This window comes from Uranotaenia lowii, chromosome 3, assembly GCF_029784155.1.
Source record: "Uranotaenia lowii strain MFRU-FL chromosome 3, ASM2978415v1, whole genome shotgun sequence".
Classification (NCBI taxonomy): Eukaryota; Metazoa; Arthropoda; class Insecta; order Diptera; family Culicidae; genus Uranotaenia; species Uranotaenia lowii.
The window spans coordinates 62,885,093-62,897,797 of record NC_073693.1 but is presented as its reverse complement, the minus strand read 5'-3'; the positions used below and the strand labels follow the sequence as shown (position 1 = coordinate 62,897,797).

Sequence of the window (12,705 nt, the reverse complement as noted above, 5' to 3'; positions counted from 1 at the left end):
GACAAATATGATAAAAATGACAAAAAAATGACAAAAATGACAAAAATGACAAAAATGACAAAAATGACAAAAATGACAAAAATGACAAAAATGACAAAAATGACAAAAATGACAAAAATGACAAAAATGACAAAAATGGCAAAAATGACAAAAATGACAAAAATGACAAAAAATGACAAAAATGTTAAAAATAACAAAAGTGACAAAAATGACAAAAATGACAAAAATGACAAAAATGACAAAAATGACAAAAATGACAAAAATGACAAAAATGACAAAAATGACAAAAATGACAAAAATGACAAAAATGACAAAAATGACAAAAATGACAAAAATGACAAAAATGACAAAAATGACAAAAATGACAAAAATGACAAAAATGACAAAAATGACAAAAATGACATAAATGACAAAAATGACAAAAATGACAAAAATGACAAAAATGACAAAAATGACAAAAATGACAAAAATGACAAAAATGACAAAAATGACAAAAATGACAAAAATGACAAAAATGACAAAAATGACAAAAATGACAAAAATGACAAAAATGACAAAAATGACAAAAATGACAAAAATGACAAAAATGACAAAAATGACAAAAATGATAAAAATGACAAAAATGACAAAAATGACAAAAATGACAAAAATGACAAAAATGACAAAAATGACAAAAATGACAAAAATGACAAAAATGACAAAAATGACAAAAATGACAAAAATGACAAAAATGACAAAAATGACAAAAATGACAAAAATGACAAAAATGACAAAAATGACAAAAATTATAAAAATGACAAAAATGACAAAAATGACAAAAATGACAAAAATGACAAAAATGACAAAAATGACAAAAATGACAAAAATGACAAAAATGACAATAATGACAAAAATGACAAAAATGACAAAAATGACAAAAATGACAAAAATGACAAAAATGACAAAAATGACAAAAATGACAAAAATGACAAAAATGACAAAAATGACAAAAATGACAAAAATGACAAAAATGACAAAAATGACAAAAATGACAAAAATGACAAAAATGACAAAAATGACAAAAATGACAAAAATGACAAAAATGACAAAAATGACAAAAATGACAAAAATGACAAAAATGACAAAAATGACAAAAATGACAAAAATGACAAAAATGACAAAAATGACAAAAATGACTAAAATGACAAAAATGACAAAAATGACAAAAATGACAAAAATGACAAAAATGACAAAAATGACAAAAATGACAAAAATGACAAAAATGACATAAATGACATAAATGACAAAAATGACAAAAATGACAAAAATGACAAAAATGACAAAAATGACAAAAATGACAAAAATGACAAAAATGACAAAAATGACAAAAATGACAAAAATGACAAAAATGACAAAAATGACAAAAATGACAAAAATGACAAAAATGACAAAAATGACAAAAATGACAAAAATGACAATAATGACAAAAATGACAAAAATGACAAAAATGACAAAAATGACAAAAATGACAAAAATGACAAAAATGACAAAAATGACAAAAATGACAAAAATGACAAAAATGACAAAAATGACAAAAATGACAAAAATGACAAAAATGACAAAAATGACAAAAATGACAAAAATGACAAAAATGACAAAAATGACAAAAATGACAAAAATGACAAAAATGACAAAAATGACAAAAATGACAAAAATGACAAAAATGACAAAAATGACAAAAATGACAAAAATGACAAAAATGACAAAAATGACAAAAATGACAAAAATGACAAAAATGACAAAAATGACAAAAATGACAAAAATGACATAAATGACATAAATGACAAAAATGACAAAAATGACAAAAATGACAAAAATGACAAAAATGACAAAAATGACAAAAATGACAAAAATGACAAAAATGACAAAAATGACAAAAATGACAAAAATGACAAAAATGACAAAAATGACAAAAATGACAAAAATGACAAAAATTATCAAAATGACAAAAATTATTAAAATGACGAAAAAAGAATGATAATGACGAATTGATAAATTAATCAATCAATCAATCAATTAATTAATCAATTACAAAATTTAAAAATCAGGTCCCCGGAATACCAAACACATTACTGAAAGCTTGCAGCAACGAATTGTTACACCCTTGTTTCTTATGTTCAATTCATCGCTACGCACCGGATCTTTCCCATCCATTTGGAAAATATCGCGAGTGACACCAATTCACAAGAAAGGTTCTAAAAATTTGGCAGAAAATTACAGGGGAGTCGCCATACTGTCGCTTTGCCAAAACTTTTTGAAAAGTTAATCTACCAACAGCTACATATATCCCGTATTAGAAAGCAGAATTTCACCATGTCAACACGGTTTTTTCAGAAAATGGTCAGTAGTCACTAATTTATGTGAATTCACTACCCGTGTTCTTGATTGGATGGTAAAGGGATTCCAAGTAGACTGTATATACACTGATATGTAGAAAGCTTTCGACGTAGCTGGCATTAATGAAATATTTGAGGCTTTATCAAGAATGGGCATTGGAGGAATTATTTGGAATTGGATAAAGTCTTACCTAACGGACAGAAGCCAGTACGTATCAGTAAATTCTGCTTATTCTGAACCATATCGAGCATCCTCAGGAGTTCCTCAAGGGAGCCACCTGGGACCTCTACTTTTCATAGTGTTAATGAACAGTTTACCTGAATCGCTTTCGGAGGAACTGGTATTCTACGCCGATGATGTGAAAATATTTTTGCCCTTAAAAAAAATCGACGACTGCCGAACTCTTCAATCGGATTTGGATGCGTTCTCAGATTTTCTAGTCAGAGCAAATTTAAAATTGAATAACTCAAAATGCGCAGTCATATCCTTTACCAGAAGCTACACTCCAATTCAGTTTACGTACTGTTTAAGCGGGGAAGCAATAAGTAGAGTTTCCAGCGTACACGACTTAGGCGTAAAACTAGATTCCGGTTTGACCTTCAGGGATCACATCAATAGCCTCGCTTCGGATGGTCTCGCGATGTTTGGAGTAGTAAGGCGCTTTGCTGGTGAATTAGAAGATCCATACACAATTAAATGCCAATATATTAGCTTGGTTAGATCGAAGTTTGATTTTGCAAGCATAGTTTGGAGGCCCATGTACCAAGTACATATAAATCGATTAGAAGCTGTCCAGAAACGGTTTGTGAAATTTGCGGTAAGGAATCTTGGTTGGAGAGAGCAAATGCCAGAGTATGAGAGCTTATGTCATCTATTGGACTTGGATCTACTAGAATCGGCACCGCTTAAACTATTTAAAATTCTTCCTGAAAATAGATCGAGGCATCATAGATTCGTCTTTTCTACGGTCCCGCATAACAACCAATTCCAGCAGTTTGGTCTTAAGAAGACGCAGGCGCTACACCGTTGAGAATCGAACAACAAATTACAGCCGTAACGAGCCAGCGCACCGATACATGAGGGAAGCGAACCGAAATTGTAATTGGAAAAATCTCCATGGGGGGGGGGGGGGGGTTGTTGAACCCCCAAAACTGCAGACCGCATTAGTGCACGATATTTTTGCGCTTTTCCGGAGAAATGCTTCTCATATTCACGAAAATTATGAAAAGTGGAGCTCATGATACACAGAATTTTAAGTTAAATTGTGAACAAAAGCACCCAGCAGAAATCAGCACTTTAAACATTTCCGGAATAAGCAGGATTGTATCAAAATCGTGCTTAGACATAATGGGGTACTCTATGAGGTGGTCTGTAAAGGTCGAGTATGTAACTGATGTATTTAACTATGGCCCTTATTCTGCGCCGCGAGTGACGTGACAGTTGGCGAGTCACCCCACCGTCACTCGACTCTTGTCACCTTATTCCGACAGTCGGTTTAAGTGAGGTGACAGCAAGTGACAGATACTCATTCCGAGCTGAGTGACTGGATGAACCCATCTAGAAAAATGGCGAAATTTGCTCTGATTGTGTTGTGCCGGTGTTCGCGAATCGGGTTTTGAAAATTGAATTTAAAATAAACGAGTGAAAATTGTGCCCCGATCTGGACAATTATCGGATTGTACGGTGTTAGCAAGCTGATCAAGTGGAAAAAAAGGACAAATTTGGCTACAAAAGTGGAAATTACAGCCCAGCCCGGATTTTAGAAACAGCATCAAACTGGAGCAACAAAAACTTGGAACAGCATGCAGGGGCGACTGCTGTCTCACAAACCGGTGCGCAAAAAGGCTTCCGAATCTGCGACAACCTCAGCAGTTATTTCAGGTTGGAAAAATAAGTTGCTTCTTTTAATCTCACCATTTCTAATTTCTGTCTACCTATTTTAGGTTTCCCGAAATGAGAAAAAACAGGTTATTTTAGTGGTTATCGTTTTGACCATAGAAACAATCAGCCGTATCATCGGTGTTCAGGTTCGTCTTGCGCTTTTCGATGGAATCCATTTAACTATTCCGACCAGTCTGTTTGTTCATTTCGTTCTTTATACGGCGGAAGAAGATACCTTGGAACATCGGATATATCGGTGGTGACGTCGAGAAAGAAGATCTTTGGGATTTAAAACCGAATCTTGAATGAGACCGAAAATACCGATGTATGTATGTGATATGGGATGTAAGTGACGGCTTCCCCCCAGCGACGGGAATGTGTTCCGAAAAAGCGTAGGGTTAATAGTGGCACGTTATCCAAACAAACGGGAAAATGGTGCCCTATAATATCGAATTAATGGAACATGATTCGATTCTGATACAAATAAAGAACAAGTAAAATGATTCAATGTGTCTGCATGTTTAATTAACTTAACCATAAGTCCATAAGTCGGTTTTATGGGGACACTTTTTAACGAACTTGCTGAATGCAATCAATTAACTGTTATTGTTTATATCATAATCAATTGCATTAAACGAGAAAATTTTCAGGTTGGAATTTTGATACAAAAATCAAGGCCTTAGCTGCAGATTCCAATTAGCATTCCAGGTTCAGATTTTGGATAAAATTCAATCGAAGTTGCATAATAATATTCCGATTGCAAAATGTAAAACCCAGAATCCGTTTTTGATTGCACTTTTTTAACTTTGCAGTTTTAAATGCTTCTAATAAAGTTGAAAACTTATCAAACAAGCTTTTTCGTTCAGTACTAAGGTTATCGTATCCCTTTTATCATTTAAAATCTCTTTTGACATGAATTTTTGTTAAAATTTTTGCCTCGCCGGTACCTACATCCATACCGACAATTCTCACCTAAAATCGTCACCCGAATGCGACAATTCGCACCCATGGTGACTACGATAATAAGGTAAGAACTCACAAAGTTCATCCGAAGTGACAATCCTCACCTAAACCGACTGCTGGAATAGAGTGACTTTGGTGACTCGACTATCATCACGTCACGCGAGGCGCAGAATAAGGGCCTATATCGATTGTGGTAATCGATCGTAAGTAAGTACCTACTTCAACACAACTTTTGTCACTGTTGGTTCACAGAATTAATTTTCACTCCATTGCAATCGACATATTCAGTAATTCAATTCGTTACTGCTTCCATTTGTTGGGAAATGTTCTTCTTACTTACAGTTAGGACCATGGCGTTATGGCGGACACCATCATCATTAGTCATGCCATTAATGAAACTGAAACCCGTTACCGGTTTCGGTTCAGATAGACATACAATGGAATGGAAACGTTTCCAACTAAGTTTCCGTTTTTGGAGATCAGTTCAGGGTATTCAAGGCCCGGGATAAAATCGAACGAAACATTCAACTATCTCGACCGAGGAGAAACTCCGTAGGGACTAAAAAGGACAAATTGACCTTGCGGCTGTACGATCCTTCTTTTATTTGTGCTTTTTATTTAGCCTTTCAAAATGTTCAGTAGTATTATTTAAATCTGAAATTTCATTTGTCCTCGACTCTGGCAATTAGTCCAACAAGCAATCCATATACTCGAAATTATTCGAATCATGCACAAATGCTTTCAACCGACGCCGTCATCTTACTTGACGACCGTCGTTTGAAAAATAACATGCCTCACGCGAACAGAAATCCATGACGATAGTCAAGCTTTTCCAGTCCCTTGAAGCATGACTAGTCGTCAAATGAGACCTGAAACGTGATGGCGAAGGAAAATCAGCAACCACGTCAACTATGATGCTTGAAAAATTTATGCTCTGGTCTTATGCACGTTGGTGTAACTTATTGCTGTTGTTTCCTATTTGAGCAATTTTCGAGTGACTTCAACGCAACATTGTGTTCGGAACTTACTTAAAATTCAGCTGCAGGACTCCCACAAATCTTTTTCAGAGGCCATTATTTAAGTTAGGTTCTACTTATATTGACCGGACACCGGTATTACCTAGAATCTAGGTCCCACGTACTGTAGATCATATCAGATAAGTTTTTAAATAGCTTACATTTCTTTCTCGTTCATAGCTTAGGATTCAAAGGCCAGACTAACAGCCATGATCTCATTACTTACACCGCTCAGAAAACTTAATTCTTTTCTGCTATAATCTGCTGTTAATAATTGAATAACGAAAAGGGAAGGGAAACTCAATACGAGCTATAATTTCTAACGCCTCTATTATTCAACTTTCACACAGTTCATCAACAAAAATGTCTCCCAGCAGAAGGGAAGCGAACAACACTAAAAAGTCTAAACAAGTCTCTGGACAAAATCTAGATCAAGTGGTTCCGAGTGGCCCTCCAGAACATTCCGGACGACCTAGCAATGCAGTAGAATCCCAACATTCAGAAGCAGCCCCATCGATTGCTCCACCGGCTACTGATGAATACTTGTCCCAACCGGGCCCGAGTAACGCAAAAACATCATCAAACTTGACGAAGGTTCAAAAGCCGGATCGAAGCGCCAAACGAAAGGACAAACTTATGCGGCAAGCCGTTCGCCGTACCCGGTACGTGATGAAGGAGCTGGACAAACTGATCAACAACATTCTGTACGAAACTATAAGGCGGGAGGGTTTCGAGATCCCTCGACAGGAGCTGGCCGAAGGGTTCGAGACATTTTGTAGGGTCTATGGGAGGGATATCGACATTCCGGAATCGTGGCAAGAATTTTGGAAACAGGAAGAGCACCGCGAAGCCGAGGAAAAGCGAAGGGCGGATGCCCAAGGACAACCGTGATGTAATTGATTCATTTCTAAGATGAATGTCTAGGCATGTATTTTAAAATTTTACCTAATTAAACTGAAAACTGTATTTTTCGGTTTTCACTTGCAATAAAACAATAGGAATTGTCAAATAAAACAGAACGCCTACAATTTATTGTATGTCTAGCTCGCACAGTTCGTTTTATAAAACTACAATTTGGTTTTAATCAACTAACTCGCACTTACAATGGTCTGATACAAATGGTGCCGGTTTTCTTAATATTTTAAATTATAATGAGATACGCTAGCGTGATTGCGGAAATATTATACTAAATGCTAGTAGTATGAAGTGAGGGTAACTCAATTGGAACCCGAGTTCTCGCTTCGCCGATATCGAATATTAGATTATACTGAACACACGACTAGAGGAGGTTGTGCCATTTTTTCTCGCCTCTTGAGATTGTTTTCGAAAAAAATATTTTCTCAGCATCGGTGGTCTCTTTATCAAATGGACGAATCCTCTTACCGGTCCTTGTTGATCTGGGTGATCAGCCCGTTGACGGCTCGGTGGACTCGCAGTAGCAGCAGAAAGCCCAGATTGAGACCAATGAAGGCCACATAGCTGCCGATGCCTTCGTAGATGAACCGGGGGGCGAAAATTTTCCACACCATCAGGTGCCTGCAGTGCAGGGTACAGGCGAACATGGCACAGAAGATCTGGAATAGGAAGAGAAATAAAAAAATGGATCAAGATTCTGGATTCAAATTTCGGAGTCAGACTTCTAGGTCAAATTTAAGATTCATTATTAGATTTTCTAATTTCAGATTTAAATTTTAATTCGGGTTTTATAAATCAGAATTCAGTGTTATCCAGATGTGGAAAAATACAAAATGCTTACCCGAATTCCATGCAAGAGCAACAGCTGACAGGCCGTTTTAAAAACCGTCCCGATGAACAGTTTCTCGTTCTCGTACAGATTGATTTCGCCCTTGGTCACATCGAAGTCGACGTGCTTCCGGGCAGCAGTGCCTACGGTCTCATTGGACTCCTCACCATCGTTTTCATCGTCATCCACCTTGTTGACGGTAACACTCCGATACTCCACACTCCCACCACCTTCGGTTTTACGGGTGGTTTTAGAAGGTCCAGCACCGCGTTTGGTTGTTGGCTGCTTCTGTTGCTGTTGTTTTTGGTAGATTTTTTGCGCTAAAGATGGCCACATGGTGTACAGGCAGAAGGGAGTGAAGATTATAAGAGGAAAAAGAATTGAGAGGAGGAAGGTGAGGGAGAAGGTGCTCAGCAGGACTAGAATTGCTGAGATGATGTTATTGTTGTCGTAATGATAGGTACGACCGATGAAGGCAGCACTCCAATCAATTTGGGACATGGTTGGTTGATGACCTGTAGCATAGAATCCGTACTGCTGCAGGATGATCCAGGATAGGAGTGTGGTGAACGTCGGTTGAAGACAGGTTAATAGGTTGGTTGAGTTTTCGTACTGGATTATGGATGTAATCATTCCGTATGAGATGGTTACCACGAGTGATATTATGAGACCAGTTGTTCCGTTTGAGCCGAGCAAGAGAGATAATAGGATGGTTAGGAAGACTCCGATAGCGATGAAGACGGAAGAATATACGGTGGCGAGGCCACAAACGATTGGAACCTCATCGTTTTGAGCGGTTGGCCGACCGTTATAGTTATCTCTCAGTTGCCGATAGATCTCTGGGGCAATGTTCCGATCATTGTACAAAATATTCATCATCTCCTTCTTCTTGGGTAGAATGTAGACCATCAGCGGTCTGACGAGGATTGTCACAATTTGAACCACAAGAAGGATGTAGATGACCCAAGCCAGGGCGTCTACATGAATCTGAGGAATTCCTTTAGCGTTACTTCGGGCCAAAACAAAATGTCCACAGGCACAAACTGTTCCGACAGTAGGACCATATCTTGCCAGCAAGATATTTACGGCATTTCCGGTCAGGTTTCCACAAGTCCTGAGGTAAAGACGAGCCATTATAATGTAGAGCGCCAAAGCCAGTACCGGAACAATATCAAAATTCGGTCCGTTCTTTCTTTTGGCATCGGGTGTTGGTGCTTTTACGATGTAATCGGTGCAGTTTCCTTGTTCTTCCCGACATCGGAAGTAGTTACTCGAAATACGAATCAAACAAATGGCAAACAGTGCAAGAGCAAACAATTTAAGAAATGTGGACTTCTGAAGGTTTGCCCATTTGAATTTCACAATTTTGAACTGACTGTTCTTCTGAATGTTGTACAAAGCTAGCAGGAAAAATCCTACTAGAACATAGGAGAGGATTTTCTGTTCCTGAACGATGAAACTGTTGGAAAAGAAGACGCAGGTTGTAAATGCAAACGATATCCGGGTCACGAAATTTTTGGAACGTTTCAGTTGACTGATGTTTTCGGTTATGTTGGCCCAATTCTGGATTATCAAGAAGAGCAGTACTGCAATCGAAGTGATTGAAGCAAAGAAAATTGTTCCGTGCTGAGCTGACGAAAGGTTGAGATCCTGGTAGAAGAAAAATCCTGACGTTCCTGCCATAAAAGTTACAACAACTATGTAGTAGATTGCGGTTCCGTTGAAAATTTGGCCCAACTGTTGAGCAGTTGAATTACAAATCAGGACGACAACGGCAAAACAGCAGAGGAATGTCACTAGCAGTCCATGTGAGATTAACTGGGCATCGAATTTTACCCATATTTCTCGACAGCTTTCTAGGATGTCCTTCAGGTATAGTCGCAAGTCTTTCGATAGACTCAGAAAGGCGGCCTCCGTGTAAACTGTGTTAACTCGCTGAGTCAACATAAGAAATTTGTTCTCCAAATCATCCAACTGTTCAACGGTGAATGTTCCTCGATTTGCTTCTGCATACTGCTGGAAATATTTCTGAATCTGGGCAGCATTTTGCCAAATGTGTATCAAAGCAAGTTGGTAACGCTGAAATGAATCCAACTGTACATCGGGCAATATTTGAAAGTTGACTTGTCCAAGATTAGAGTATGGAATTGGAACACCTAACAAAATTGAAAGTAACGGAACCAAATCGATTTGTTGTATTGCCTTATCAAATCCGTCGTACTCTTCGTTCATCAGAGTTTGTCCTTTGGAATACATGAAAAACAAAGCATTAACTTCCTCAGCAGATTCTCCTCCGTGATCACCGGATTGAGTCATTCCATGGTCTCCAATTACAATCAGTGTTGTGTCTTCATCCATCTGCTCAGTAACATTTCTTATAACATCGTCCATTTCTCCCAGTTTTCTGCTCATTTCTGGATGCAGAGGTCCATAACGATGCCCACAATGATCAACTCCGAGAAAATGAGCCACTATCACGTCCCAATCCTTCTTAGCAATTTCTCTCGGAAGCAGCGACTCAATTGCGCTGTCTACTGTATCCAAATCATGGATATTGAAGCTTGGAAAATCGAATTTCCGTTTAAATCTTCCTGGGAACAGTTCGGTCCAGGTGCTGTCTCCCATGAAAACGGTCGTCAAATTTCCCTTCACCCACTGATCCACCACGTTGTCCTCATTTATCTCCGGTGAAGCAAAATTTGACCCGATATCGATGAACGTCGGCAGACTTCCAGTGGTCATCCCTTTTAAACGCTGTAGCGTTGTGGTCGGCGGATCTGCAACGAATTGCAACTTCCGGGTTCGATCCGGATAAAGGTTTCGTAACTCTTCCAAAATCGGAAGCCGATTCTCATAGGGCAACGGGTTTTTTAACGTCGGATCAAACGTTCCGAAGTCATACCGCAAAGCGTCGACTAATAACAGAATGACCTTGCTCTTGCGGGGTAGACAAATGTTAACCGATTGGTTGACGTCCCGCAAAATCGTTTGCACCTTTTCATCGTTGTCACAAGCTCTCTAAAATTTAAGTTATAAAAATTAACTTATTCAACAAATCAAACTTCAAATACAACAAACTGACCTCCCCGCACGGATTGTAATCCTCGTAGCGGACACACTCGCTCACATCCGTTTGCGCTATACGCGTCAACAAGAACCCTTTGGAAAACAGGTGTATTCCGGCACCGAGAATCGCCGACAGCCAAATCAGCACAAAAACAAAGTTCCAGGAGCTGGCCATTTTCAGACGGTTGATAGTCTGTAAAATAGTTTTACGTAAGCTTACATTATTACCCTAACTAAATTCCAACTTACCTGCAGCTTCTGTCTCCAAGTAGTGACCTTATCCGGTTTGCTGCTGCATGCGGTAGATTGGCTCACCAAAGCAAACAAATGTGATAATTAGGGGTAATGAAAGATAACGAATTTAGTGAAAAATTTGTGGAGCAAATCCGCAAACGAATTGATGCGGTTGCTGCGAGCGGGCGGTTTGTTTTGGTTTTCAGGCCACCTCTTGCGTGCTGTCGGTTCGGAATGTCAAAGTCAGCTGTTCCAGCTGACAGCATGCTGGTGGAAATATTTCATCGTAAGGTGGTTCAAATTAAAAAACTTGAAGCGAAAACAGTTATTTCTCGATTTTCAAACTAAGCGATGTTTGGCTTTCAAATTTGATTGAAGAAAATCATAAAACAATAAGTATTGAAAACTTTAACAAAAATAATCTATATACAGTAGCAGAAAAAACATTCATTAAATAAAGTTCTGGTCATCCAGGCGTTTTTGGAGGACCTGTAGTATACTGGCAGCTCTTTAATGTTTTTCAACGCTCGTGGTTTCGCGGATTTCCCTATCATCAACAATGGAAGTTTGAAACTACCATCCATATTGCTACATGGCATGAAAGTAATCCTCTCCTTACTGACTTTATGACCAGGTGCTGATCTGGCATCTTGCTCAACTAATGTTTGCGTTGGTGTGCTCTTAAAAAACAACCCACTTTCGTCAGCATTCCAGATTTGAGCTGGAGATAGATTTTTATCTTGGACTTCTTTTGTAAATTTGGCGATATATTCGTCTATAATTGCTGCTTTTCTCCGCTTAGTTTAGGCGGATACCGAACCTTTTCATAGCAAATTATAAAATCCCTGCATTCGCGATGGTACAGAAGTCTGTACAGTGATTGATCAACTGTCAGCAATCATAAAAACTTATTTGAATAAAAGACTACATGCACTAACCTCACTTCAGCTTAAGCAACTTATCTGTAGGTGCAAATTTAAGTTTTGAAATGGAGATACATGCTCTAGGCTGGATTTTCAAAAGCACAAAAGCGATTATCACAATACTGAAAGTACTGGAGTTACATTTTCAACGCTTGCGCTCATTCGCTCTTTATTACAACATTATTATATTTTTATGACAAAAAAGTATTGAAATTGAACATATTTATTCAAATTAGAAACATTTTTATAAGTTACGTAATACAGAGGCAAAAGTTACTTTATATTGGTTTACGTTATATCGAGGTTGCTTTAGAAAGAAGTTGCTTTATATCGAGGTATTACTGTATATGAAAATGGATTTCTGTCTGTTGTCTGTCTGTTTCCTATAGATTCGGAAACTACTGAACAGATTTACGTGAAACTTGGCAAGTGGGGGTATTGCATGTATAGAATGTTAAAAAATATTTTCTGAAAATATTTAAGATTGTATAAATTTACAGTA

The 12,705-nt window shown here is 37.8% G+C and overlaps 1 protein-coding gene across 1 annotated transcript; it reads right to left on the bottom strand.

Annotated features, from left to right (window-relative positions):
- Window positions 1–7,227: 7,227 nt before the first annotated feature.
- Window positions 7,228–11,459, bottom strand: LOC129751571 (GPI ethanolamine phosphate transferase 3). The gene is made up of 4 exons (XM_055747158.1): window positions 11,296–11,459; window positions 11,063–11,239; window positions 7,993–10,998; window positions 7,228–7,810 (listed from the first exon to the last, which is right to left on the bottom strand). The coding sequence occupies exons 2-4, from the start codon at window positions 11,219–11,221 to the stop codon at window positions 7,616–7,618; spliced, it is 3,360 nt and encodes a 1,119-aa protein (XP_055603133.1). The 5' UTR covers window positions 11,222–11,239; window positions 11,296–11,459; the 3' UTR covers window positions 7,228–7,615.
- Between the last annotated feature and the right edge of the window lie 1,246 nt (window positions 11,460–12,705).

Excerpts from the sequence above, each read along its gene's own strand:
- LOC129751571 (XM_055747158.1), bottom strand. The coding sequence starts at position 11,221 with ATGGCCAGCTCCTGGAACTTTGTTTTTGTGCTGATTTGGCTGTCGGCG. Across the intron at positions 10,999-11,062 it reads ATTACAATCCGTGCGGGGAG|AGAGCTTGTGACAACGATGA; the intron begins GTCAGTTTGTTG and ends CTTAAATTTTAG. Across the intron at positions 7,811-7,992 it reads TGCTCTTGCATGGAATTCGG|ATCTTCTGTGCCATGTTCGC; the intron begins GTAAGCATTTTG and ends TTCCTATTCCAG.